Below are 27,654 nucleotides of genomic sequence, written 5' to 3'. Positions count from 1 at the left end.
ATGTAAAGACAGCATAAAACATTCATGGTTTAATCTGGCATCTGCAAAAGTAGTTAATATCAGCAAGTAATTGCTTAGATTGTTGTTACTTCAGAGAGGAGTAGCAAACTCGATGTCTTTAATGATGTGCTCGGAATCCGCCATGGAAATCAACTTTTAGCAGACATGGGAAGGAAAAGGATAGCTTTCTGTCCAGGTCCAGTTTTGGGTCCAGGTTTGTACTGTCCAGTTCTTTTCAGTGCCACATACCAATCGGAGTATTTCCGTGATCGGTAGGTGTTATAGTTATTAGATTCCAAACGCTCAAAAAAGAAACATTCTTCTGTCGCACATTTCTAAAAGGGAAAGAGAAGAATATTAGTCATATTCCATCACAACAGATCAATTATTTGGATTCATGGGATTAACGTAGCAAGAACATGGCAAAACATTCAGTTTCACATCAAACGTGTCCTGTCTAAAGGAAGAGTTACTGTTAGAATACAGTTTTTAGCAGTCTTTAACTAGGATTCACTTATTGTCTTTAACACAGACCAAGCAGAGTCTGGTCTGTCATCACTATGTGATTCTTTATTCTGAAGCTCAACCAGGCAAATGAAGAAGCCTGTCCTTTGGCACTTACTGACAGATCCCAACTTCCAAGCTCACAGAATCACAGAACTGTAAGAGTTGGAAGGGACCTCCAGAGATCATCGGGTCCAACCCCTCTGCCAAAGCAGGGTCCCTAGGACAGGTCACACAGGGAGGCATCCAGACAGGTCTTGAATATCTCCAGAGAAGGAGACTCCACACTCCCCTGGGCAGCCTGTCCCAGGGCTCTGTCACTCTCACTGGGAAAAAGTTCTTCCACATGTTGGTGCAGAACTTCCTGTGCTCCAACTTGAGGCCATTGCCCCTTGTCCTGTCCCCACAGACCACTGAGAAGAGGCTGGCCATTTCCCCCTGTCTCCCACACTTGAGATATTTATCGGCAGTTTTTGCCATCTCATCCTAGGTTACAATTTAACCAGAAAGAAAAGCAGGGTGTAAGAAAAGGGAGTGTTTCCCTCGCCTTCCACAAACTAACCTTTTTACTGGTTGAGACACGGTATTGCGCAGTTTCAGCCTTTTCTAATCTTGAAGTTTAACTATCCCAACGCTATTGGTACTGTAGTGCTCTGAAACAGCGGCACGCCTGCATCTGTCTGATCATAGCAGACCTGGCAAAGAGGCCTGCTCCTCTTAAGGCCCAAGCATACTCTACTAGTGTCTAGAGGCACAGCTACTAAATTATTCGGCTTCTGGAAGTCATCAGAACCAACACTGCCTACAGGGAATGAACGTACAAATAAAACAGGTCGTTCTTCACACCACGGGGAAAGGTTAAGCTGTGGAGCCCCTTGTCATAAGAAGTTACAGTTTTCCCCACTTCATGGGAATTCGTGTCACTTTTGGACAAGTTAATGGAAAAGAAATAGGTAGAACCCATTCTTGGCTGAGAAGGCCCCAAAGCTGAGATTGGTCAGAGGTTGGGAGACCAATACAGGAACTTGCTATGTACGTCTTGTCTTACACACTGAGTATCAAAAGCAAGAGGATGTACAAAGAGCCCCACACTCTATAGGAAGGGGACCACCATCAGTGTTCAACTGCATTTATCCCATGGTACAGCAGAGCCCCTCGGTGGGCAGCTATGCCCTCGTAGTGGTCATGGGGCGAACCTGCCTGCAGAACCCGTGCTTTAGGTAACAGAAATCATTTTCTCCAATACAAAGACAGCAGAAGTCCAAGACAACAGGAACTTTACTGGGGCAGGGGGGAGCACTTTCTTTTCATAGACATCATCTGTCAGTCCACCAATTCAGTCTTACTCATTAGCCCAGAAAATTCTGGGGAATGCCAGAGGAGAAAAGTCATTAAAAGCATGTAAAAATCTTGGAGAGGAGTCAGGCAATGTGAAGCAATTTCCTAAAGGAGCAGGCTGGTCTCTGTTACAGCCTCGTATTAATATTAATAAAGTATCCAACTAGAACTGAAGAGTGAGCTTGGAACAACTAGATTTCATACAGTGTGCACGAAAACATACAGGAGGAAAGTAATCCCTCGTATACTCTAAGTTTCTGTAGCTACAAGCAATTAAGTCATTCAAATGCAGCCTGGAATAAAATGATCTGTCTCAAACACGTGCCTTCAAATAGGTTTGCTCCTTCAGCAATTTTCAGACGTGAATTTTGGTTTCTAAGGAAAAGAACTTACAAGAGAAACTGAAAATCCATGTGCATTTTCTCATTTCTGTAACAACTAGTATTTTTACATTTCAAATAGCAGAAATTAAATTAACAATTTCCATATCATTTGTAATCTTTCTCAAGCTAAGTCACAGTTTAGTGCCTTGCATTCCAACAACCCGTGACCAGAGGCATAACAATCTCCAGGCACAGAGCCAAGCCTGAAATGGATTACAGGGCAGAGAAAACATATAGAAAAGAAACACTGAAGAACAAAACCCAAACTTTAAGCAGCATTTAGGCAAGTTCAATACAATTGCCCAAGATGGAAATTTGGGCAAAGAGACCATCACGGCCAGCTCACACCTCACCTTCACCTCCTACGTGGAGCAGCAGCACTTCTGGAAGCACCAGAAGAGCAGGCATTGGGGAGGTACTGGCCCACTGGTGCTGCAGCACCTGGTTTCCTATTGAACACTTCTTGGCGCTCCCAGTCAGGCACAGCTGGGGAGCGGGATCAGATGCATGATGCCTGTGGGAACTGAGTCTTTACAACTCTGCTAGGAAGGAACTGGCTGCCAGTACGTCCGGGGTGAATTTAAGTAGCCGCTACAAGACCCCACATACAGACAACAGGCAAGTTCACACGACCCCCCTCTCGGATACACTAAATCCACAAAGTAAGCTCAGTCCCAGCTTGGAGAAACACCTCACTTTTAGTTAGCATCTCTCCTATCACTCGAGTTTAAAACCAAAATATTGTACTCAAACAGATTTCCAGGCAATTTATGAGTCATATAAAAATTATTTTTTAAAAGGTGACAAATATTATTTTTTTAAATATTAATATATTATGAAAGGTGCCATACGATTCATTCTGAACAGTCCTGCCCTTACTTCTCCACAAAGCATACGTGATACCAATGTAAATATTCTGAGCATTTGGGTGACAAATGATAGTTCGGGCTTCATGAACTATTCCTTAGCCTCTGCCAAGAGGGACATTCCAGCAGCCAGACTCCTGTCCAGCGGGAGTGGGATGCCAGCCACCGTGCTGTGAGCCTCAACTCCTGGAAAAACCCTGGATGTGGATGAGTTGGGGGTTTTTAATACACTTTGGTCTAGGCTGCATTCCCAGCGGTGATCCGGCAGCGAGAGCTTTCACAGCGCACCATGCAACACCTGAACCCTGCGGCCCCTCATGAAAAGGGCAAAGGAAGGGCAAACACTGGCGCCAGTGGTGGGGAGCAAGTGCCACTCAGCACCTGCCCAGCCACCCATCGGTGCTTGGGCTGCTGCCAAGCCAGAAGTCAGAGCAACTAAACACAACACTGAATGCAGGAGTTTCTAACGTCAGCAATGCTGGTCGTAGCCACACTGGTACTACAGCCTGCCGCGTGCCTCCACTACTCGACCGCCGGGATCCTCGAGGTGAGCATCCAGGGCAGATCAACTGATGGAAAGAGGCATCAACTTCCTGCAACAGTGTTTTTCCTCCCTCCCTCGATTGGCTTTTTAGTGCAACCTGCATCTGCCTTAATATCCCACTCTGCCAATTAATTCTCTTTGACATTTTGGACTCCCAATTAGAATTTTAAATTCCTCAAGTTTGGTGGTTCTCAAAATTGAAACTGGAAGGGCTAACATCTAACTCCCACAGGAGGTGAAGTATGACCCAGGAACTATGGAAGGGCCAGGAAATGAAGGTTATTCTCACCAACACTTGTGCACTCCAATTTCAATCCGTAACATCAAAAGGGAATTTCCCTTTAAGTGAAGTTCTTCAGCCTGGCAAAAGCAAAACCACAGCAGCATGACAGACAGAACAAACGGCTCATATCCTCAGATGCCAAATTATTTCTCAGGAAACAGAAACGTTAGTCAGAAGCACCATTCTTTTTTTTCATAGGAAATTTTGAAAAATTTCTTGATTAAACTAAATAATCAAACGCATTTAAGTTCATGAAGTGCAAATATTTCATTCCTAAAATTAAATTAAATTGGAAAGTCAAAATGAGCCATATCAGAAGTGAAACGTTCCCGTTAAAAATCTTGTGCAACAGACACATTTCTGCATAAATATTTTCAGGTAAAACAGCGTTTTACAAGGGGAAGTTCTGATTAGCTGTATTAACAACCGTCCATTTCCTCCAGTGCCCAAACTGGTAAAGCTTCCTCTACCCCGAGTGGAGAGGTACCCACCTGAGTCTGTTAGTAAACAGCATGAAACTGGTAAATTAAAAGCCTCGTCACCCGGATTCCAAGACAAGAACTCAGAGCGCTGCACCACCACATAAATCACTGGTGTAAGCAGCGATGCTCCAGCTATGCAATAAATCATTTTGCAAAACCCAATTCAGAACAGAAAGACATGTCTCAGGAAAGTAATTATGAAAACATCCAACTAGATGAAGAACAGGACTGAATAATGATTTGTGAAAGCTTTTTTGAAGACATTGATATACATGTAAAACAAGGACACCACACAAATCAATCTTGGAACTGAAAAGTAACAAAGAAGAAACAAACCAGATGTTACAGAGGGCAGAATAGTACTTGAGCAACTATGGATTAAGGAACTAATTCGATGTTTAGAAATTAAAGCTCCATAATGTTTTAAAAGAAACAGTCAAAGGTTTCAGCAGTTACAAATCCATGTGCACTGATGAGATCACTTCACCACAAAGATTTCCAGCATATGCTCTTTCAAAGCTCTCACTGAAACACAACACTGCTCAAACTGGGGAAAAAAAAAAGTGCTGGCAATTAGGAGCAGTTCTGTGAATGTGTTTATAGGCAGAAAACAGTAGAGGCACAATTGGCCACGAACTGTTGGAAGTACAGAAATCCTCATGGAAAAAACACTGCCTGCACTGCAGAAAGCAATCATAAAACTGCAGAAGTATTCATTAGGCTGCCTGAAGAGTAAGGAGTTTTCACCTACAGATAGGAAAAACGAAGCTGAGTAGGAAGCAGTTGCAGGAAACACGATTCAATAGCCCTCTCCAGAAAAAGCAAAATGAAACTCATGTTTGCTACACTCGAGTGGGAAGCATGAAACGACCCAACTTTACCAGGTTCTGAGAGTAATTCAAGCAAAGGGCAGACACTTCCCAAGCATATCGCCTTGCAAGGACTACACAGATGAAATCGCTGTGTATAGCTGCACAAGAAGCACATCCTACAACCAAAACCCACCGCGTGACAGTGGGCTGGAAATCCCAAATAGAAAACACACCCGGGGTTTATCATTTTATGTATCATGCCAAACACCCTGTTTTGGCTGTTCATTGTCACTCAAGGTAAGGAGGGCAATTTGAACAGGAAGGCAAATGCCACCACACCAGCACCACAGGAAATTCCCAATTATCCCTAACTCAAGAATAGCACAGAGGGCTGCTCCTCACATTTTCTTCAACTGAGCTGTCACGCAATACCCAAGTAACACTGTAACTTGAAACAGGTTCTTTAGCTGCATCCACAGGAATAAACCAAATGGGCTTCCAGAAGCCAGAGATGTGCGGTGCCGAGGAGCACACCAAGGATCTGGGCTCACCTAAAACCACTCGAGTGTTTTGTTTGCCTTCAGACTAATTCCACTTGGGCTGGTCCGAGGGGAATCAGAACTAGTTTCTGCACAGCCCTTGGCATGGGTCTTGCATTAGACACTGTTCTGCTGGAGTTGGGAATTCACTTTATTACTCACACCCGTTACTGCACAGAAGCTGAAGGGAGCTGCATTCAAGACACTAAGTCAGGGATTATTTCAAACTAAAATTCTAGTAAGGTGTCCTTCACAGGTGCTGGAAGTCTGCCTGAACTGCAGGTTGAACATGGATGAGAGGTTTACAGAGTCTGTGTCTCGTAAGCAAAATAGGGTAACTGCAGCTCTTCAAGCAAAATGTATAATCTAGCTCTAAGAGACCTTTGGCATGTTCAGAGTCTGCCAAAATCTTGACTTTAAAGCACAGTTAAATACTAAGCTGATACCAATAAAACACGTGGATTTTAAAACTACTGTCATTAGAGACTAGTTAAATTTAACCACGTCCAATAACTTTTTTTATTTCCTTTTATCATCTCATTTTCAGAAATGCTTTTTATCGCCAATTTTCTAGTTTGAAAAATATACACGACCAAAAGAACTTGATTCTTTGCAAAGAGGAAAAAGAGACAAGAATTAATACAGAATACAATCAAAACCATAAAACTGTGGGTTTTTTCTTAAACTGGTTTACTTCCTATTTGAAAAGAGCCTTTACAGTCACTTTAGGTGACTTCTAAGGGTAGAAATTATTTGGGGGAGAAAAGAGGGGAGACTTCATTCCTCATTTGTTATCATTGCCCTCTACACGGTGACTAAGACTTTTCTCTCTCAGACTATTCCAGTTAACTTTTGTGGTTTTTAGGCAGACATACCCACCTCCTCCTAGTTCAAGTAGTAGTTCAAGCAATGGACCGAAATTGTCTAGAGCTATTTTCTCCCCAATAAATCACATATGGAAAAGATGAGTCCTGCTGGAGTAGAAGTCACTAGATACAGACTGAGGAGAGGACCCACCACCACAGACAGACACACAGAGAAATACTGAAAACCCCGCTGCTTACCAAGGCCAGCAATCTGCCATCCTCCTTCATAGCCAGAAAACGATTTGCACTTAAGCCTTTGATTGACACCACTCCTCTTTCTTCTGCCTGAAGTTGCAGTTTGACTGTGAACAAAAAAGACAGAAGTAGGTTTTTCACAGCCATCATGGTATTTCAGCACTTGACAGCAAAGTCAGTTACTGCTTCAAACCTAAAAACCAGAGGACGCCTGAGCTTCAGCTTGTAGCGAAGGCAGGCAACCTCTGACCTCTAGCTTTCTGATACCATCTTTTAAAGGAAATGCTTATTACAAAGTTATTGTTGAATTGGTAACAATAAACCCTAGGTACTTGTCTTCATTTCACAAAGAAGCAATTTAAAAACTCACAAAATTCCTCAGAGGACCACTTACGGCACAGCCAACTGCTGGTAGAAAACAGGAATTTTTCATGGCAATTTTCTTAGAGACACTTCTTACAGAACAGAATGGGACATCGAACCCATGCAGCTCTATACAGCCAAGCTGTCAGAGCACCATGACTCTGGCCTATGATTATGACTTTTCAGAACTGGATCACTCACTGAATGAACATCATAGTGGTTCCCAGCAGAAAAGTATCAATTAGTTTACATCATACAAAGAACAAGTAGTTAGAATAAACACAGAACTATAAAAGAAGATGGGGTTAGCAGAGGAACAGGAAATAGTGTTGCGAAAGTTAGGAATAAGAAAAGTGGGTTTATTTGAATCAATTACAAAACTCCCCAAAACCCCAACAGTCATGTTTTTTAGAAGTCTGTAAGGTCACATCACATCGCTTCTAGCTCCTGCCTGTGAATTAACACAGGTCTCATCAGCTCATTTTTCTTACCACCAATGACATCCAGTAGTTTAGATTAACACACAAGTGTTTGCCCACAGCTTTTTTCAAGGCATAAGCCAAAAGCACCCTCCACCTGTTTGCTGGTTTTCTTCTTTTCTCTCCCTCCATGACTCAGAGAAATTAATTAAGCCTTTAAGTGGTTAAAGCATCTCTGCTGTATTTCAGCCTAACCTTATCAGGGACACTGTACCTCAGGGTTCGGGTTTTTCACCCATTCGCCAGTGCCATACAAGGAACCATGTAATACCATGGGGAAGCCCACCAGATATCTCCTGTGGGACTCAGGTACCTGTGGCTCAGTAGAAACATAAACACTCTGTTGGAACTGGCATTTTTCTGGCAAAGAGAAGGAAAAGGAAGCAAATTACATGTCCTCCTATGCCCCACAGAAGATGCTGCTCTTTTCCAACCATTTTTAGGTCATCTCCCTCCGAAAACCTAACTTTGATTACTTAAAACATCACTTAAAGGGGAAGAGGCTGACGTAGGAACTCACCTGACATGTGGTTCCTTCCTCCTCCCTTTCACAGAGAACACGTGCCTGTTCCCTGCATCCCCATCCCACTAAGCCAGCTCACCTGGGCACTACGATCCCACCTGGGTTCTGCCAGCACAGTCCCAACCACCACAGTAACAGCGGAACCCAAGAAATGGGTGTTCCTCTGTTCTGGATGGCGGTTATTTCCAGGGAAACCCACATCTGCAAACCCTTGCACTGAAAGCAACAAGAAGCAAGCCCAAATGAGGACTCAGGGATCTGTAAGAGCAACTGTACTTCCATAGCAGGAAGCAAGACCAACACAAGCATCAAAAAATGAGGTAAAGTTAAAAAGCTGCTTCTCACCTTCTTGGGATGTATAAAGGCAAAGATGACTTTTGCCAAAGAATTGCAGGCATGTACTGGCATACATCACCCTACACGTGAGCTTCGTTCACCTACCCGCTTTTGTGGCACATAGAGGGTTTTTTCTATTTAACAATGCAGTTCTAAAAAACTGGACCTTTTGAGCCACCAGGATAAATGCCTGAAGTGACCAGAAATTTTGGAGTGGTAGCACCTCCTGAGATTCAGAGGGAGGTTGCTGCTTATTTGGCATTTTGTTGCAGGGAAAATGATTTTCGCAGTACAACTGAAAGCTTTGTTGGTTTACCTCTGTTGCTCCTCAAAACGGGCCTGAAGAAACTCAAGTAAGAATACCAGGAACAGGAAATCTGTAGGAAAAATTGCTGCAAACCCTTTTTTAAGCATTAAAGTTATTTCCTGTGATTTTCCCCTAGATATAGATAGATAGCAGTGAAAGTTGTTTGTACATCCACTAATTTGAATACAACACTGAAGCCACATTAACACAAGCGCTGCAGGCTGAAAAAGATAAAACAGTTGCTTAGGAATTGTGTGCCTGTCCCCATTTTGCGCAAATAAAACAGAAATCCAGGAGCCCTCTCATCATTCACTAGTGCGTCCAGACTTCCAAGGAACACAGAAACCTCCGTAGTTCTAAAAAGCTCAGGAAATGTTTGATTTCATCCCAGAATCAAGTATCCAAAATGCAGTCCTCCGTAGTTATTTGGCCAAAATCAGACTTGTGAAGAGCTTCAAAAAACCTTCAGCACAACCCCTCACGCTCTGGGGAAGCAAGAATGCGGAGAAGTAAGAACACGGAGGAGCGCACAGGGCAGGCACCGGGGAAAGGGCCTTTGAGCAGTGCCCAAGCACACAGCTTTCACCACACACTGAACAAGAAACAGCTGTATGAAGCAGCAGAGAAGTAGCATTAATTACTGCAGTACCAACTTACTACACTTCCTGACTTTCTCTTGATAAAAAAGGCACAACCAACTCCTACAGCGGTTCAGATTCTGTAAAAACAAACTTTTAGTAAAGGTTTTTAAGGCCTGGAAAAATATTTGTATAGTTTGGAGGAGCTTGTAAAAAGCGTTACTCTTTAAAAGGAGGGAAAAAGCCCTACTGTTTTCCTGCAGTTTGAAAAGCACTGTGGTACTTAAAGCCCCAAAAACAAAATCAACTTCACTGCATTTTCCTCTCCAACTCGGAAACCACATGAATAAACAGACCCAGAACAGTACTGTTGATTTTTCAGGTTTCAGCATTATTTTACAGCTTCATTAACGGTAGGCAAGTATTTGCCATGCTGTTACGTTGATCTGGAGACGCCAAGATGCAATACAGCCTCACTAATCACATTCTGACCACGCAATCATGGCCAGAAGCAACAACTGCTGCTCAATGCAGCCAGGTACAATCAGTCAGAAGGGAAATGTAACACTTGACATGTATGATCCGTATCTTTTGCAGCCTCTAGGTCCTATAGTAACAGTTCAGACATGGGCCATCGGTTCAGATCTACTCCTAATATTTGTTTTGGGCATACCTAAGCCTCAAACCCAGATCTGTGAAAGTAAACCAACTAAAAAGTCTGAAACCCAAAGCAGTAGCACAGGCTGCTGTGAAACAGGCAATTAATGAGCAGAGGGCCAAAAAGGCACGTTCTCCCAGTCACACCTCCCCTTTGGGAGGCCCCCCCCTCCAGCTCGGCGCACTCCTAGCATGCCCTGTAATTTGTGATGAACACCAACTGCCAGGCAGCGGCGGATGCCTGCTGGTTCTGTGACAGCAAAGAACTCGGCGCACTGAACAAACATCCCGAGAACTGAGGCAAAGTCATCACAGAGTTATGAAATAAAAAACATCCTATCCCAATTAGCACATGCGACCTTTACGCACCAGCGACTAAAAAGGCCTCGGTAAGTTTACTACTACTATTAAGACTTTCTGTTGTATCTCTTCATTATAAGCTGTGGTACAGTAACCTTCCCTTTCTCTGCTGAGTAAGAAAACGCAAGGAGCAAGACACACACATGTAATTTCATGCCAGGCTAGGAACTCTGAGGAAGAAGGATAAAGTTGTCTCTTTGAGAAGAAGATAGGAATGAAATAAAGTTAAAGCACTGAACTGTAACTCAGGAAAAAGATTTAAAACCTTCTTTTGACCCAAACTTGTAATACAGTAAGATAAAATCTTATAAGAGTATCCTTACATAAAACTCCTTTGAGGCCTTTCTTTGTTCCTGTATTCAGCACAGTCACACACCTGTTACCTGAACAAGCATATCTGTTAAGAGTAAAATCCCTGACTTCCATTTTGTCATGAACACGGTCCATAATACTGCAGTGAAGATTTTTCCAGAAAAGACGCCCAGCCCGGAAGCAGCCGCCACCCTACAGCCCTCTGACAAGCTCTCCAGTTGGAAGTGCAAAGCCAGATACGGCAGCATAAGGAGGGAAAGAGGACAAGCCGTGTAAAGGTAAAGCAGTAGGTATTTGCAGCCTGCAGGACAGAAGGCATTAAACACATTTTAATCAGAAGGGGATACTTTAAAAGCTACCTGGCTCAAAAGCAAGAAACACCTATAAATGTTCCAGACACAGGGAAAAGATACACCGTGTCCAACATTACATGACAAGAAATCTCTCCTCGTTCACCCTGCCCGTGACATGAGGAGGTCCCATCCCACTCTTCTCCTTGCGACTGCACTTTCCAACTCCTCTGTGCTCTAATGAGCGCAGGAGTGAAGTAACTCCAGCTCTGCCATGGCCCTTTCTCAGTGAACTCACACACAGCAGCACCACCGTCCCCCAGGTCAGATCACAAAGCTTCAGCGTTCAGCACAGGAAAACCCTGCAGATGTGCAAGTCCAAAGTGGTTAGTGACGAGTCCAGAGACAGCTGTTAGTCACTCTCCTAGCGTAACACGTTCTGCCTTGAGCTCTGCAAAAGGATTCCCATTCTGAACTGCAAAAGGCTTCCCACAAGCAGGCTGCATCCAAACCCTGTCTCCAGCTGCTGAGGGTGGTGCATCCCTGTTTTCCAGAACAAGGAAATTCTGCATATTACAGCAGCTGAGCTGAGAGTGCTCGCTGAGCCCCAGCTCTTCTGCCAGCATCTGTGGCAACGTCTGCATCTCCACTCAGTCAAAACGAAGAACATCAGTGGTTTGTCAATGATTTTTCACAGCAAGGTTAGTGAACCATAGCTGAGCCAAAATAAAGGAAGACTCAATGCTGTGAAGTTTTTGACCATGTTCATTTTTGACAGGACATGCAAAAGAAGCCCTAACATTGTTAATGCTATCGTAAAGACTGTGTGTATATATACATATGTATACACACACATGCAGCACCTTCTAAAGCTGTAAGGGTAATGTAATACTTGAAATATCCAGTGCAGATTTTATTTTACAGTCATATCTCTTCTTGCTTATAATACCATCTACATTTCTATATGGCAGATTATCCAAACAGCAGCATTTACAACCATTAAGTAGGAAAACACTTCACTTCGGAGTAAAACTAGTGTGCCTTCCAGTAGTCCAAAAAAAAAAGCATACAAGGCAACATTTAATCTTCAGAACACATAGCAGCTGTGTTGTACACCTAGTACAACCTGTGGCATTAAAGGATGCTAAACCGAACTGCAACATGCACCAAGATGCCTGGCAGAGTTTTCTCCACCTCCCATGACACACAGCCCCTCCTGGAGAAATACAGGTGATCCATGTACGTGCACACTGATGATCACACAAGATGAACCTGGTATTTTTGCCAGCTTCCTCTCCCTTATCACAGAAAGTCCCCAGGTGCACTCTTTCCAATAGCAATGCTCAGGCAGAGAGATAGATCCTTACCAGCACCAGATAAACAGCCTATTTCATTTCTGCTGCAAGACAATTTAAAGAAGATCAAACCTCTTCCAGACTGCTCCCTGATGTATACTTACAATAGATTCAACAGTTCGGGGCTGGTGTCTTTTAGGTCATGTCCTGATCCCGTGTTATGTTAAACAGGGACAGAACACTGACATGTCCTCCCTGTCAGGCAGCAGCGCTCAGCAGGCACGGATTTCTGCGTGCATGCATGTCATCGGTGGATTGCGGACATGAAATTGCACATACACAACTATCCCTCTTTCACAAGGTCAGGTTACAACAATGGACAAGCTGCAGGTTACAACAGTCAGCACGTTTGAGAGAGAGTTACAAATGGACATTTATTTCACAATTCTGAGATGCTTTCCTAAGAATAATGGTGTTTAACAGCATCGTGGTTGGCAAGGCTGCAGAATTTCATTATGAACTGGATCTTCCCCATCTTTGCCTGAAGAGCTCAAAAAATTATTTCCACTGCTGTATGCAAAGCTGCATTGGAGAGAAGAATTTTATGGAGGAGCAGCACAACACTGACAGAGAAGAGGCCAGCAAACATGGAGAACACAGAAAACACGTACATTTTCCGTAAGTTCTTTTATTGCCCTGAGCACTAGAACCGAAACATTACATGTACAGAGAAAACTCTAAAGCCCTCTTACAGTCCTCCCAACCCAGCGAAGTTGTTGTAATGGCCCAGACCAAATAATACTACACTAACTTAAATGGTCCCAAATGGTTTCATTGGTTCGGCCAAAAATTCCCTTCAAAATTGGTTTATTTAAAAGATCTTGACAAAATCTAGTAACTTAATACTTCAGAAGAATGCTGAAGATTTTGGGAGTTATTTGCTGCTGAGCTCGTACCACCTTTCTCACACGCTCCCACTGGAAATCTCCTGGCAGCCGCAGAGGAGCAGTCTCCTGCATCCCAAGCCCTTTGCCTGAGGCCATCTGTGTATGCAAAGCCATGTGCTGCTATCTTACTCATAGCAGCTGCGTTGGCCAAGACGGTACTGTGGCATACTCCTGCCCAGAACACTAAGGCAGAGGGAAAGCAAAGGTCAGAGTGGGGAACGAAAAGGACAGGAACACATTAGGAAAGAGAGACAGAGACGTAAAGAGCAAGCAGCAGTGAAGAAGGGGCAGGGTAAGTGTATACAGGACATGAGGGTGCTGTACTGGAGCATGCAGCAGACCCCCACACCACACAGAGGTGGAATTTGAGATGTATCAGCCAAATGGATTCATAAAATCCCTGTTTTCCTACTCTTCCACAAGGAAATGGGGAATCTATCGACTACATCAGGGAAACCCTAAAATAAAAACCAACCATGAGCTTCTGGCTTTGGATACACATGCAGCAAATAAAGGCATGTTTAAAGCCTAAGCTATACTTCTACACTATGGTCTACTTAGTTAAGTTCCCTACAAGCAGACTTCAGTGCAGACTAAAACCGTGAGTACCCTGCCAGAATCAGAACTGCACAAAACTCAGGTCAGAAGGACCCTATCTAGCCCAGCCTCCTGCTCGAGGGTCTCCATCACTTCACGGTGAAAACCCTGCTGCCATATTTTCACTGTCACATGTACATGCCAGCTGAACCACAGCTCACAATGTTCACTGAGGTTTCCTGCAGTCGTACTTCTTCCTGCCATGAGGCACAACCACAGCATCCCACACACGCATACACACGCAGAGGCTGCCTTCATGCTCTGCAGGGCTTTCCCACCACACCAAAATGACATTCCCAGGGCACAACCTGGATACCCACTTTCTGCACCTCTGCCCTTCCCTGCAGGACCCCAAAGGCCACCCAGAATATCCTGAGATGAGGCACCAGCATCATTACACTGCCCATTTGCCTCTCTCACTTAAACAGCCTCTGTAAGACAGCAGGAAAGAGAAGCTGCCTGCGTGACTCTAACACCTCTGTTAACACCCTGCGAGAACATGATGTGAAATACAACTTTTTACCAAGATGACTCTGGGCCCAAAAATATCGATCAGCCAACATTACAAGAGATTAGTTGGAGTTTGTGAATGTCTCAACAGCAAACACGTGCCTTACCCAGACAGAGCAACTAACAGAGCAACTTAAAGACCCTGTGAGGAGGACTCTGATACTATTTCAGCCCCTGTTTTCACTAACACACAGCTACTTCATTTGAAGTTAAAAGGTCACTAGCAAAACACCTCGCACTCAGTTTCCAAAAAGCAGAGTTTATGTACCCCCTGAAAAATCTGAGGCTGCACGTCTCTGGATCAATGGCCAGTGTTACTACAGGCGCTGCTGTGGAAAAGCTAAACCCAAGCCAAAAGGCTCAGGCCCATCTCCAACATATTTTCAGAGGCCCCGTAAGGAAAATCCTTCCATGAGGCCCCTGTATGACACTGTGGTGAAGCGATCGCGCCAGCTCCCCATCCCTCGTCCTCCTGCACCTCCATGCCCGCAGGATAGAACAAATCAGCAACTATTTTGTGGTCTCACTGCTACAGAGGCGGATCACCTCTGGAGGGAATAAGATTCAGAAATGCAAAGAAGTTCATAAAGAAAAGGAGGGAAAAATAAAAATCAACACTTTACTAACTGCAACACCCTACAACCCAATTCCCACTCCCACATACTCTATGGCTGAAGCTGGATGATTCCTTCATGCTTGGGGGCAGCATCTATTCCCAGCCAGGTGTTCAAGCAAGACACATAGATTAAGACGTACTAACTCCACACCTAACATCACAATCCCTCCCAAACCCAAGGGCTGGTTCATCAAAGACACACAGGCATGTATACACACACACACACACACACACACACACACACACACACAGAGTAACCCCCCCTATTTTGGCACTTCCAGAGCCAACGCTGACCACTGGGTCAGATCCAAACCCTGGCCCAGAGCTTGGGATGCCTACTGCAACTTATCTCTAGGAATGAGAAACATCTTTCTCTCTCTCTCCCCCACATCCAGTCTCTGAGGCTTTTTGATTCTCTTTCACAAAGACATATTAAGCATATTAACACCTTCTCCTAACTGATAAACTCCATGTTTACATACGAGGCGTCCCCAGTCTTACGACTGCAAACACAAAACCAATTGTTTCCTCATTTTCATAACCTCATCATAAAACAACTGTGCCATCACCAGAGCTGCTGAAATGCATGCTGCCTAAAACCTGCAACACGTGTGTGGGCAAGAAAGGAGAAACAGATAGGAAAAACAGCAAGGCAACCTTTGCAGAAGAGGTGGGCTTTAAATAAACAAAAACCACGGAACAGCAACAAAAACAATCAAGCACATGAAGTGTCACACTGAGAAACAGTGAGTCACGCTCCCATACAAAGGCACATTTCTTTGCTTTTGCATGACAACATTCTAAGTGTATCATTTTCCTTTTTGCCAGCCAGAGGCGTAAAACCACTCACAGACAGGGCTAAGGTCTTGAAAATGTAAACATGTACAACAAAAATATACACTTCTGAAATATGAACACTTCACAAGTTCCGGTTACACTTAAGAGTAAATCCAAGGCTTCACACAGAATAATCATTTGTGTAACCCCACTAACCCAGTCCGCCACATAGCATGGACATTCACAGTAGTACAAATCCTGAACATGATGAATATTATTTCCCTATCCTGGTTGTTCATATATTATCATCTACATCTTAACCTCAATTCCTACAAACAGCTGATTCCACCTACCGTATACTCATCATACTGGGAATCCTCCCCAGGGGACACTGATTACCAAATACTGCCGATAAATTTCACCGAAAGGACATCCTGCTGAAGAACAATCTCAGAATACACGTTCCTGGCTACACCCTGGCTCAGTGCTCCTTGCCTAATGCCAGCACATAAGACACCACAGAGTTACACTTCTCCCATTCCACACAGCTTGAGTGATACGGTTCATCAAACTTCATCAAATATTAAAAGCACTGGACTTTCTGCATTCTGTTTGCAAAACACAGCCTGGGTACTTTGTGCTGCCAAATAAACAGCAACTGTGTGGCATTACGTAAGGACTCCAAACGCCAGGCCCTGCGAGTACACCGTCACACGGAATTCTTCTGAACATCTAGCTGCAACACTACTCGCAGTCTCCTTGCCGCTGTGGGTGAGCTGGCTGCATCAGTAAGAGTCAAGAGGGGAAAATCAAGCAGAAAAAAAAAGTACTAGCTTTACCAGAGAAGAATCTCATCCGTTACTGGGGGTAATAAAGGCTCTTCTCCCAGTTACTGATGCCTTTACCCCAAATTCTCAATTCAGAACAATGTTTGAGAGTTTCCCCATCAAAACAACAAATGCATGCGCACACGTGGGTTTTAGGACTTCTCTGAAAGGGCTCTTCTTAACAAGGGTAAGGTAATCCATCGTGTTTCTTTCAACTGCTCTCACTTCATTTAGTATTTACTGAAGTAAATCGCTGAATAACCAATTTCAGTTTTTTAGCTTTAAAAAAATCCCTGGTGCAAGTGTTTAGCTATTATTAGTGTCACTAATAGCAGCAGATGCATACAGAACTTGGAGAATTTCAGCTCTTTATGTTTACCGTGCATTTGCTGATCTCTGTGTAATGATGACCTGGTTTTCACTTCCAGCAAAATAAACAGATGCAAAAACAGGGACAACCTGAGACAACCTCAAGAACATCACTTCAGAAGACAGAGACAGTAAGTATCATTTTAAAAGCTATTTTAGCACTCCTTCTTCATGTGCAACTCACCCAACAGCTATTCAGTAGGGCAGAGTATTACTGTCATGTTACTGTCGGAGCAGTAACAGATTTGATGAGATGAAAGGAAAAGGCTGCCAGAGCAGTGGTGAGAGACTGCCAACCCATAGGCTTCCTAAGCCCTAGTGTCACAGCTGGAAAGGGAAAGATGGATTTTAGGACTGCCAAGAGGAACCAGCAAGTAGAATTTCAAGAGTGTGAAGCACAGCGGTGAACGAGGAACTGTGCCAGGCACCCAGGGCGCCAGGGAGGCAGCACAGCAGACAGGAATAGGAAGAAAGAACAAGTTGGTAAGGAGGAGATCCTATGAATTAAGCTGCCCTTTGGAGCTGATTACTCAGAATCTGGCCAAAATGTTCAGAGACTGTGAACTACATTGGTTTTGCATTTCCCCATCTCCAATGCCAATGAAACAGAATTAACCACTGAGTTTAATAAAGACTTTTGCAAAAAAAAACCAACAACAAAACCCAATCAAAACCAATGTACATGCACTCAGTATTTCACTGGTGCCCATCCACCTCATTTACTGCAAGGATAATACAAAAATAACACTAAGCCCACAGACTTACTCCAGTCCCCATTTTACCCCCTTCCATCAAGCTGGGTATCCACCCTATGCTGACATTTAAACAATGCATCCCCAGGAGAACATCATGAGCTGCAGTGAAGGACAACAGCTGTCAATCACTGCTGACCCACAACAGTACTGAACCCCAGTTTTCATAAAAAGGCTCTAATTTGCTTCTGTATGCAGCCTCACTTGAGCACATGGAGTTCTTTGAAAGAAACCACATTTCCCAACGCTGAAAAATAAAACGCCCAGTGCATTTTTAGACTTCCCTTCAAATACTCTTACAGACCCCCACGATCACTGTGAGGGGGCAGACAGAACACACCGTAGGACCCAGCATGTACAGGAAAGCCAAACCCTTGGATTTGCAGCACCACAGAGAGAGGGATTGGGCTGTGGTCACTTCCCCAGGTTTCAGCTCTCACAATAAACCCCCTCTGCTTGTTGTGAATACCTTCAAATGGTAACGAGAAGGGACATGAGCACTTTCCTGATAACATGAGAGACTTTACAATGTGCAGCTTGGAAGAACTTACTTGGCCCTCTCCCGCTTCAGCTGGACCATTGCTGGTACTCACTATGGAGGTTTAAATCCATTTGCTCACTTGAATATCCATGCTGCTTCAGACATCACTGCAAGCACATGCTCCCGCATCACACCTTGCCTACAAGCACCAGCAATCACACTGTCTTGCGTGGTGTCACATCAAATCAGCAGGCAGGCAGGCCAAATGTCTCTTGCTCCTAACAGCAACTTTTCCTGCCATACCATCACACAGACAACACCGCTCCATGTTGCTCGAGCCTCATCACTGAAATGCAGCTGCATTTTGAGACACCTCACTCTGCTCTCCAATCACACGTAGTAACACCTTCCAATCACTGGTACTGCTCAAGCACAGCTGAATGCCCTGGAACACACTGCTTCTTGAAGCAGGAAAGCAAGCAGAAGGTTGGACTGAGATCAATTAAAACTGGCAACACGGGACAGTCTTGTACATCTCTTCAACTTCTAGGAATTCCCAAATTTCTAAGGATGTAAGTGCTGTAGGTCTTTTTCCTCATTTTTCCTGACCGAACTACCTTACTGTTAGTAAGACCCCCAGAGCGATTCTGTAAATATCTGTAGAACCACAAGATAAATCCTTCATGCTTACGTGCTCAGAGGCACAGCCAGACACATGTTCAGCTAGTCATCCAATGCTCCATTAGTTAGGGAAAACAAATGAACCAAATCCATATACTGCTTCCCAGCAACTGCTCAGCCAAACAAGTCCGTGCAGCGGGATTCCCACTAATGCAGTGGAAGGGGTGAAAATGCTTTTCTGCCAATTCAGCAAACCAAGAGGCCCCTTCACTGAACTTGGTGCCAGAGGTGGTGCCAACTACAGCATCTGGGGAAAGGAAGAGGAGAGACCACCCCTTTTAGCAGCAGAGATATGTTAGATCAGCTGAAGTGTCTGACCAAAGGATCCCTTGGCCAGTCACAGCTGATAACGTAACAGGTGGCGTTAAAACACAACTCTGGGGGGTCGGAGAGGAAGGCAGAAAGGGGACATGTGGATAGAAATCAAACTCTTGAATATTTGTCCCCCAATACCCACAAACACCAAGAAAAGATAGTGGCTACCAAAAAAAGTAATTGGTGCCTGTCCCAAGGGATGCTACAGACATTTCCCCAAAATGTCTACAAAACGCAGGTCGAGACGCCGTGATGCCTACGCACTGGAGTACATTAAGGACAGCCTTATCAGCAAAAACAAGCACAGAGCTACAGCACCACAGAACGTCCATTAAACACATCATCATGTGGTTTGCAGGTGGGCACCAGGCATCATGGGCACCAGGTCAGGTCAGCCTGGGAGTAGAGAGTCAAGAAATTGCCTTCAAATACTTTCTAGCTGTATCACAGCTGATACCTATCCTTGCTTTTACAAAACACGCCACCGCGTAATATTTTATCACCGCAAGCATCGGGATTTTGTGATTTGCACATTCCAGTTGGAATCCTAAAGATTGCTGTTTTATGGGATCTGCTCAAGTCTTGGCAAGCTAACAAACTCCACAATACAAGATGATAATTCCACCACATTTCATAGCAAATGGCTATGGAGTCTAGCTCTTACTTTTGCCCTTTCCTAGCACCCTTAATATCTTTTCTCCTTTGAATCACTCAAGCAATGTGGTTTTCGAGCTCTAAAAGTCAAACATGAGTGATAAGTTCATAGAGGATCACTCGACCAGAAGCGTACCACGACAGTTTGTGCAAGATGACCTCCACCCAACTTTGCAGACATCATCTCATTTATATTCTCGGACGATCGTATCAGGCTCCAGTCAAAATGTGGCCCTTCCCTGAACAAACAAAAAAAACTACATAAGGTATTAATCCTGAAAAGCCACCAGCACTCCCAAGAGTCACCCTTTAAATATTTTTTTATTGAGAAGTCAGGAGGCAGTGGAGGAGACAGACAGGAACTCGAGTTTACCCATATATCCTCACAAAACACACTACTGAGAATGACAAGTTGCTTTGGTTTTAAATACACAGATCCTAATAAAAGTAAAGGCTATTAATTCTCCAGCCGAATCGAAATGCAATTTCATTACCAACTTTTGGGCTTCAAAAGTCATTGCATAAACATTTCCAATAGCACCCTGTAGAGATATTCAGGTCGGAGATTTCATGGACGTACATCCTTTTGTCCCTAACAGCACCTTGGCCGTTCTCAGAATACCCACTAAGGGTATATAGTCCTCAGGTTTACTAGATAACTGCACTAAGCACACTGCCAAAAGCTCAACTGGTTTAGGGTTACTAATCAGTTTAGTAGGCTCAATCACCTTGTATTCTGAAACAACAGATGGCCAGTAATCCCACGGCAACACTCCCCAGAGTGCTAAAAACCATAGTAATCAAAATACAAGTTTCAGTCTTCTTTTATTCACATCAGAAGTAGTGGATGGATTAACGGATTTAGTTCAAGCTGCTTGAACAAATGAGGCAATATAAGAAAAATATTTTTTCTGGGAAGAAAAATTAAGAAAAGTGTAAAAAATATTAAGTTTGGAGAAAAGCTTTCAAAGAAACTCTTGTTATATGGCTCATTTCAGGGTGTTAACAGCTAAACGTATAGAAACCACTTAATAATTTTTTTAAAAAACTGTTGACCATATATGTAATCCAAGGAAGTTGGGAAATCTTATGGAAACAATGTGCCACTTCAAAGGTTAACATTTAAAATGCAGTTTGAGAACTTGATTAAAGGGCAGTAAAAGATAATTCTGCTCAAATCCTACAGTGGAACAAACGGTGTATATATTCTGGAAAAACTGAACACAAGAGGAGGGCATTTTTCTAGGGTTTATCTTCAAGAACCTTCTGAACCCTGTGACTGCTCATTCTAGTGCCAAACCCAGCGTTCCCATCTCTTCTTGGCCATCCAACTGTTGGTACATTTGGCAATTCTCTTGCTCAGAACCTGCACTTGGTTTTATCACACTACTACAACTTTTAAAACTCTTCACATACCCCAAACACACTTAAAAATAAAAAAAGAGAGCAAGAACCCCACAGATTTTAGCTAATTGCTATTTAGTCCCTCACTATGTCAAAAGAAATCATTACCTTTAAAAAACATTACTCACATAGTTTACTTTCTGTAAAATGCTTTTAAATATATGTCCACCACAGGGTAAACTTCTTAGATCCAAGTGCACAAATTTCAAGCATTCACTGGCCAAATAAAACCCATGAGGAGCCATTTGATCATTTTCTTAATGAGCAGTTCAGGAGGAGTAAATTGCCCCATTTTATAGAGACAATAAATGCTCCAGAGTCTCCAGTCTAGCATCCCTCAATGTCATGCAGGTGTCATTGTACTTTTGATGAAACATACCCACATAAGTATCAGAAGGGAGCATACAAACAGGAGGGGAATCAACTTTTTAAAAGCGTAGATAATGGCAGGACAAGGGGGAATGGATTGAAGCTAAAGGAGAGAACGTTTAGATGAGATATTAGGGGGAAGTTCTCTACAGAGAGAGGTGCTGGAATGGCCTGCCCAGAGAGGTGGTGGATGCCCCATCCCTGGAGGTGTTCAAGGCCAGGTTGGATAGGGCCCTGGGCAACCTTGTGTAGATCCAGGCCTGGAGGTTGGTGGCCCTGCCTGTGGCAGGGGGTTGGAACTCTGTGATCCTTGGCATCCCTTCCAACCCAGATCATTCTGTGATGCTATGAAAGGGGGTAATAAAGACAGTCTTTGCAAGAATCTGCGTCTACGTGGTTATCTCCATAATTTCATTACATGTTGTCAGAGTACTATCTGCTACCTGCGTTGGTCTTATCCATTCAGTGTGGCCGTGCAACAGCTGAGCAGGAGTTGACTTTTTTCTGTAAACAATAAAATATAAGTACCTGTAGAGCTCTTGATTTCTGAAGCTCAAGAGATTTAAGAGCTGAATCCTGCCCTCTAGTGTACCTGTGGATGGTGGTGCCCTGTGAACCTTCCACAGTCTTCCAACAGCCCTTTGCAAACCAAGTGGAAAACAGCCGGGAGAGACAAGACAGCTCACTCATTGCCCACCAAAAACATGTTGTATTTGCCTTGCTCTGTATCTTCAGATTGTATCCGCTCCCCAGTCACACACCTTCGGGGAGCGTAAGACTCACTAAAATCTAGGTAAGAGAAGTAGCAGCAACAAGGATGGATGAGAAAGCATCCTGCCCTGAACAGTACTCTTCCTCAGCATGCCTTGTCACCATAAGCAATTTATTTGCTGTGTTCCTTTCCCCCACAGGACCGGGCATAAAACAGCACAGCTGTATTTCTATGACAAAGTAAGCAAAAGACCCAAAGGAAGCATATTTTCAACTTTTTAATGTTTTGTGCTCGGGAGCTCCCTGCTACCTCATTCCCTAAATCCACCTCCATCTGAGTCCCAGGAGGAATTTCTGCATTGACTATGCCACAAAGCGTCGGTACTTGGCAAATGGCTTAAGGCCTGTGCAACAAATCAAACGTAATGCAAAAAGAGTCCATTTTTGGAGGACTGGGGTAAAAGCAATATATTTGGCCATTTGGTACCAGGATTTTATAAAAAGTCCACTTCCAGCTAGTGCTGAGATTTGGAACAGGATCCCCTGTCAACAGCTCTGGCCATGTCTGCAGGATCCCAAAATGGGAGAGATCTTCCGAGTCCCAAATAACTTATACACCTATAAAAGCTGAAGCACCAGGTACTGAACCTTCATACTAAAACACTTCTTGGCTTTTGCTCACATTTTTCTTTCTGATGACCACAGATAGGTTTCCCTCCATTGGCAGAGAGATCAGATTTCTATCTTCTAGACTAACCCGGTACGCTCTAAAAGTCTGTATGTACTTCAGTATAGTCTTTCCAAAATATCCACTGCATAAGCATTTAAATGTTGCATGTGATACAAGTAAAAATTATAACATTAACAACTACTTATGAAAGGAACTTTTCTTAAGATGAATTTTTCCTGGACCAGTATTAGCCTATTTTACAGTTTTTTTCAGATATTTGTGGAAGAGTAGCCAGGTACTGAGCACAAAGAAGGTATTTCACACATCTGCAGGGCTGATAAAAAGCTTAAGCTGCTGAATCCTTTTCGAGTGACAGGCTGGAGCCTTGTCACCTTGTTAATGAGCAGACAAGAATGGCTCAGGATTCCTTGGACGCCTTGGTTTATGCTCGCTATGAAATAAAGCTGCTTGAGAAATTATGGAAATATATAAATGCCAACCATTCCTCGGAGAGGGAAACTGTGAAGGGAACCAGCTGTGCTATTAGACTTTTTCTAAACTACACGGATAAGCATTCTCTTTCCATTCCCCTTGCTTTTCCCCTTCACTGTAGCCGCTTCCAGGCAAAACACCTCCGGAGGGCTTCTGAAAGCCTTTCCAAAAAGACTGCGTTATTTGCATGTTTTCCAAGGCATAAATCAAAAGCTGTTGATCAACAACAACAAAGACAAACATGGGTTTTGTTTTGCTTTAAGCAACAAAACTAAGTGCCTTCTGTTCCCTGTTTGCCTGAAACATACCTCTTCAAGGGAAAAAAAACTCAGCAGAAGTCCCCAGGGTGCGTTCAGAGGGGCATTTCGCTGGTCACTGTACAACACACATCTGATGTGGCAATATCGACCACGGAAGACGTATTGTTCTGGTTTTTAGCTGCATGAATCAGGACTCCAACCCTCCAGCACAGAGGACGCCAACTTCCAAACAATTACGAATACACCAAGGTGAATGGGGTAAACCAGCCAGAACTCTCGGTGCCCTGACAGAAAACAGCCCACATGCTTCAAACAAGCCATCCCTAGTACTAAAGGCAGGGGAGCAGGAAGGGCATGACAAAATAGTACATGGATAATGGAAACTGGTTTCCAGCATTAGATATTAGTCTGAAACATAAAGAGACAGTAATTCATCTTCTAAAATAACTTCCTTTAAAAGTAAAACTGAGGATGTGCTAATCAAATGCTGTTTTGTACAATTAATTCATAGTAGCGGCTACCACAAGCATTTCTCCTAAGTGTCCTTTAATTAGATTTCTAAACCAAATTCTCAGCAGCCATTATTATTTTTTCTCTCAAAATCATTTTTAAAAACGTTTTATGTAACTAAAAAAACACCGTGAGTTATTTGAGGTATATACTTTGGGTGGTTTTCGGCGGGTTTTGGTTGGTTGGGGGTTATTTTTTAATATTCTCATGTTGTCCAAGATTTCTTGCCATCTGCCACACCAACGTGACCCGCCAGGCATACCATAAGATTTCACAGGGACTTCCAGAGAGCAGCATTCACCAGGTCAGAGTTCAGCGTCACGCAGATTCGTACCGAATGACGTACTTTCAACAAAGATGCTAAAGACGTGAACCATGTAATGCCGTAGCAGCATGTCTTGCTGACGCTTCAAACACTGCTTTCTCTACTTCCCAGAACTAGAGTTCTTCCAGGAAAATGAAACAAAACACCAAAACAAACATACAAACCAGCCCCCCTAAAAAAAACAAGGCGCTGTCTGTTAATGAGGAAAGAAATGCGTGACAGCAGCGGACAAGGGATCAGCTTGGGCACAGTGGCACTCGTGTGCCTAGGTGTTCTTGCTGGAAGTGAATCCCACCAGCCCTTCAGCTGTACCCACTTAGAAACTGCTCTTTTTAAACAACAGCATTTTCTAGAGATGGCCAGATTGCCAAGCTGGTGGTACCTGAGGAGCTCCCCGGCAGCTGACTTTGCAGCACAGGGCAGAGGCCACATTAGTTTTTTCTAACTCAAATTTTCTTCTACCTGTTGCCACCATTCATTCAAGAGGAAAGAGGGTAGGAAGAAAAAGGGGCTTCAGAGAGACAAGTGCTAATGAAAAGGGGAAAGATTACTAGCAGCCTGAAGAGGCAGAGAAGAAAGAGTACAGAGGGAAAATGGAGAGGCAGAAATGACAGCAAAATTAAAGTTGCAGAGGAGGATAGAGAAAACTGAAAAGGAAAGAGTAACACAGTACCGCCAACACCAGAAAGACCTGCAGACATAATTCACTACTAGGGAAGCAGCAGGAGAAAGTTAAATCATGCATACCATTGATAAGGCTTAAAAGGAACAGCAAACGAGTCAAGAACATAAACACAGTACTAGTTTTCCTGGCAGAGTAATAGAAAAAAAAAAAAGGGGGGGGGGAGGAGGAAGACATGATTTTAGGGGAGCTCTGTGATTAAAAGGACAGTGACAGTGATACCACCACCACTCGCAGCAGCTCGGCCCAGCCAGGTGAGCACTAAACAACATGCACTGGCATTTTTCACCACAAAGAGTACTAAATGGGCAGGAACCTGATATGGCAATGTCCGGAAACCCTGCTTCAGCCTTGTATGTCCCCAGCCTGGCATCACCTCCCTCTACAGCAGATTTCCAGCACCTTTTCACAGCTGCTTCCAGGGTTGAGATGGTATGCTTGGTGAACTAACAAGACTTATTTCCTGTAATAATTCCCATATTTCCCAAATACAAAAGGCTAAAGCAAGCTGTAAGGCATGTTTTCCAGCAGGACTTGATCCTGCGTTGTAGCCAACTGGTGCACATAAAAATCAAACCCCTTATCTATATAGGAAATTAACACTTCCTTTTAGGCATCATGGTTTGAAAAGTCCATATATAATAATTTACTGCACTGAATAAATATGGTTTGTTACTACTCACACAACATCAACAACACTTCCTTTTAAACCACTATTCCAGAAAGAAAAATGCAAACACGTAGGTCAAGCCTGAAAGCTCCCTATAGCTTTTTCCCAACACACTTTTTGGCCTAATAAAAGATGCTAATTTTCCTAAAATATACTGTTCCACATATATTTTCAGTCCACCGTATGTACAATATTTCTACAAAGAGTCATAAAATAAAATAGCCTCAGGCACAAGCCCAGCTTAGTAATACCATCAGTCAGCAACAGCCTGTTACAGTATTTCTTTGGAATTAGTGGAAACTTGTTTTTGCAAATGGTGAATGCCCGAAGTTGAAAGTAACAGCAAGTTCTGTCCCATCACTTCTTTCTCCTCTGTCCTCTGACTTCAGTCCTCCATCTGTGTGTTCATCACTCAGAGCACACGTGCCAAGCATACAAAGAATCCCAGTAAGACGTTTCACCTGCACTTTATGCCGGGTACCTGGTCCCGGTGCACACGTTCATTAGTAACAATTTTTCTCAGACCAGGAATCACAAAGACTATCCATCAGACAGACAGCTACACCCCTTGTACCTGTTTTCTGAAGGACATACCTCACAGGCATTTAAATAAACCTTACCACTACATCTGCAAAAACTCCGTACTGAATACTTCCAAAATAGAATTCTGAGGTCTACAAAAAGGCATTTTGTTGTTGGGACAAAGAACAGCCAGTGTTTGCAACAGTAATCTGCCTCACGGTCCCTGCAAGACCGTCTGTCGGGGAGCACCTGGCACCACAGGCAGGAGAGGCAAGCTCAGGTCACGCACCCTCAGACCACACTAACCACTCAACCCACTGGCAGTGCTCCCCACTCAGGAGCTTCTTCCTCTCTCAAGAGATCAGCGCAAACTGTTCCTGCTGGAATCCGCAAGGTTTGTTACAGCTGGATTTTACCCATCCTTAATCGAGGTTAAAAAAAAATAATCACAACCTACAACGTTTTAAGCCGAAATGGTGCTTTGACAGAACTTTGTCATAAACCATGATTCCTTGAACAAATTTACACCTCTGATCCTAAGAGCACCTGTACACTCGGAGTATTTCTACTCATGAGAACTTACTCTCACCAGGGAAAACCCCCTCCACCTTTATGACGGTGATGTATTTACCGCCGTGTAAGGAGTCAAGCACCATTACACCCAGATAATGAGCCACGCAAATAACTTCAGGCACGTCCTAGCGCGCAAGCAAACCTCTTGCGTGTTTGACAAGCTCTGTACCGCAGCAGGTTGAAGGCGGCGACGCCGACAAGCGCTCGCAGCGAGCGGGACATCCCACCGGCGCAGTCTGGCGCCACCAGCTGCGATGCACGCCTGTACGCGCATATGAATAACACATATGACTGTACATACATGTTTATTTAGGTACGAGTGCGTGCGTATTTCCACGGGCTTTCTGAGCAAAGCCCGCTGCCGATGCTTCGGCAGGGCCGGACGGCTGCCGACTCCTCTTGGGAGCCCCGCTGCCCCGGCCCGGCGGGACGGACACTCACTGTGAGGGTCGCTCTTCTCCCGGACGCCGTCCACCCTGCCGTCGGGGTTGATGCGCAGGAAGAAGCCGCCGTTCTTGCAGTAGAGCCGTTTGGGGTCCTTGAAATGCCCGGGGGGGAAAGCACCGCTGCCCCCGTCGTCGGGCAGCGCCGGCAGCGTGGTGATGCTCCCCGCCGCCCCTGCCGCCAT

The 27,654-nt window shown here is 44.0% G+C and overlaps 1 protein-coding gene across 1 annotated transcript; it reads right to left on the bottom strand.

Annotated features, from left to right (window-relative positions):
* Positions 1–149: 149 nt before the first annotated feature.
* On the bottom strand, positions 150–27,654 carry FGF2 (fibroblast growth factor 2; the record flags this gene model as incomplete). The annotated part of the gene is made up of 3 exons (XM_084262799.1): positions 150–335; positions 6,816–6,919; positions 27,468–27,654. The coding sequence occupies 3 exons, from the start codon at positions 27,652–27,654 to the stop codon at positions 150–152; spliced, it is 477 nt and encodes a 158-aa protein (XP_084118925.1).

Source organism: Gallinula chloropus (assembly GCF_964237585.1).
Source record: "Gallinula chloropus genome assembly, chromosome: 4".
NCBI lineage: Eukaryota > Metazoa > Chordata > Aves > Gruiformes > Rallidae > Gallinula > Gallinula chloropus.
This window is presented reverse-complemented; position numbering and strand designations above follow the sequence as displayed.